Genomic DNA, 1,177 nt, shown 5'->3' with positions numbered 1-1,177 from the left:
ATGCTGCGTGTTCATGGCGTGTTGTCTGTAGATATGCTGCGTGTTCATACAATTGATGATTTTCTTTCGTATACAGAGGACTTCTAGCAGAAAATTACACGGAGACGATGTATCTGAATGATGGGACCCGGGTGACCACCAGCCCGGAGAATAAGGTACCCGGGGAATATTCGGGCTGCTCTATAGGAGGACTGCTGATTTCTTGCAATTCTCATCCAATACCCGGGATTCACCCAATGACCCCTCCATATCCTGCACCTCTCACTGCCAGCCTATACCTATGACAAACTCCATGCAGCTTCCATCACCTCATATCCTCTCTGTATGGGATCGGATTGTTTTACACTCACAGATCTCAAATAATTAGAAGGTTGTAACAGGGTGAAAACATTCACATTGGTCAGACCCCTTTAATTTAAGGATTGCTTGCTGTTGTTGCCTATTTTGCTATATTTGCTTGGCAATGACCCCCTGCAATATATAAGGGGACCCTAAAGGGAAACTCCAACTTAGTGGCCTCTGATTATTGGTTTCTTTATACCCGAGGCCGGCACAATGCTGTGCTACACCCCATGTGGGATTCTTAATTCACTTCTAATCATTCTGCACTAGGCCTAACAAGGGTATAGCATTGTACATGAAGGGGAACAATCTGATTGGATGCTTTGTAGGTTCCTGGGGGCAGGGTGGGCTTGATTACCAGAAGGAGTTCAGCAATGGCCGCCCCTATATGTAATATATAATTACTGATATTTCTCTGTGTCTAACATATCGTATTCTATAATATCGTATTATTCCTTTCTGGCAGGATCACTGCTGCTACCAGGGACATATAAAGCAGGATGCCGATTCAGTGGCCGGCATTTGTACCCATAATGGTCTCCGGTAAGATCAATCCAGCAGCTTTTAGTTATCTCCATGTCCCACCCCTCGTACAATTATGGATAATTATCTTTAATTAGTGTCCTAGGTTTGTTTTCTGTTCTCACGTCTTGTTTGGATACCACTGATCAAAATGTTTCTATGATTAGTTCCTCTTTAATAATGTATTGCACAACAACAGAAAGCAGAAATAAAATGTCTTTGTCTGCACTGACCTCAAAAATGTTTCCATGTGTGAGATCTAGAGGACTACAAATGATGTCCCCGGATCTACAATACACCCATATATCAGTGC

At 42.9% G+C, this 1,177-nt stretch overlaps 1 protein-coding gene across 2 annotated transcripts in view; it reads left to right on the top strand.

Annotated features, from left to right (window-relative positions):
• LOC140324826 (zinc metalloproteinase-disintegrin-like VLAIP-B) overlaps window positions 1–1,177 on the top strand; it is a 45,694-nt gene that overhangs the window by 25,183 nt on the left and 19,334 nt on the right. For both annotated transcript variants that reach the window (XM_072402950.1, XM_072402949.1), the window contains 2 exons: window positions 77–155; window positions 809–885. In XM_072402950.1, the coding sequence (XP_072259051.1) occupies window positions 77–155; window positions 809–885 (156 nt within the window). The remainder of the gene's footprint in view (window positions 1–76; window positions 156–808; window positions 886–1,177) is intronic.

The sequence above is a fragment of the Pyxicephalus adspersus genome, chromosome 2 (assembly GCF_032062135.1).
Source record: "Pyxicephalus adspersus chromosome 2, UCB_Pads_2.0, whole genome shotgun sequence".
In the NCBI taxonomy this organism is placed as follows: Eukaryota; Metazoa; Chordata; class Amphibia; order Anura; family Pyxicephalidae; genus Pyxicephalus; species Pyxicephalus adspersus.
Note: the sequence above shows the minus strand (reverse complement) of the source record. Positions and strands in the feature narration are given on the sequence as shown.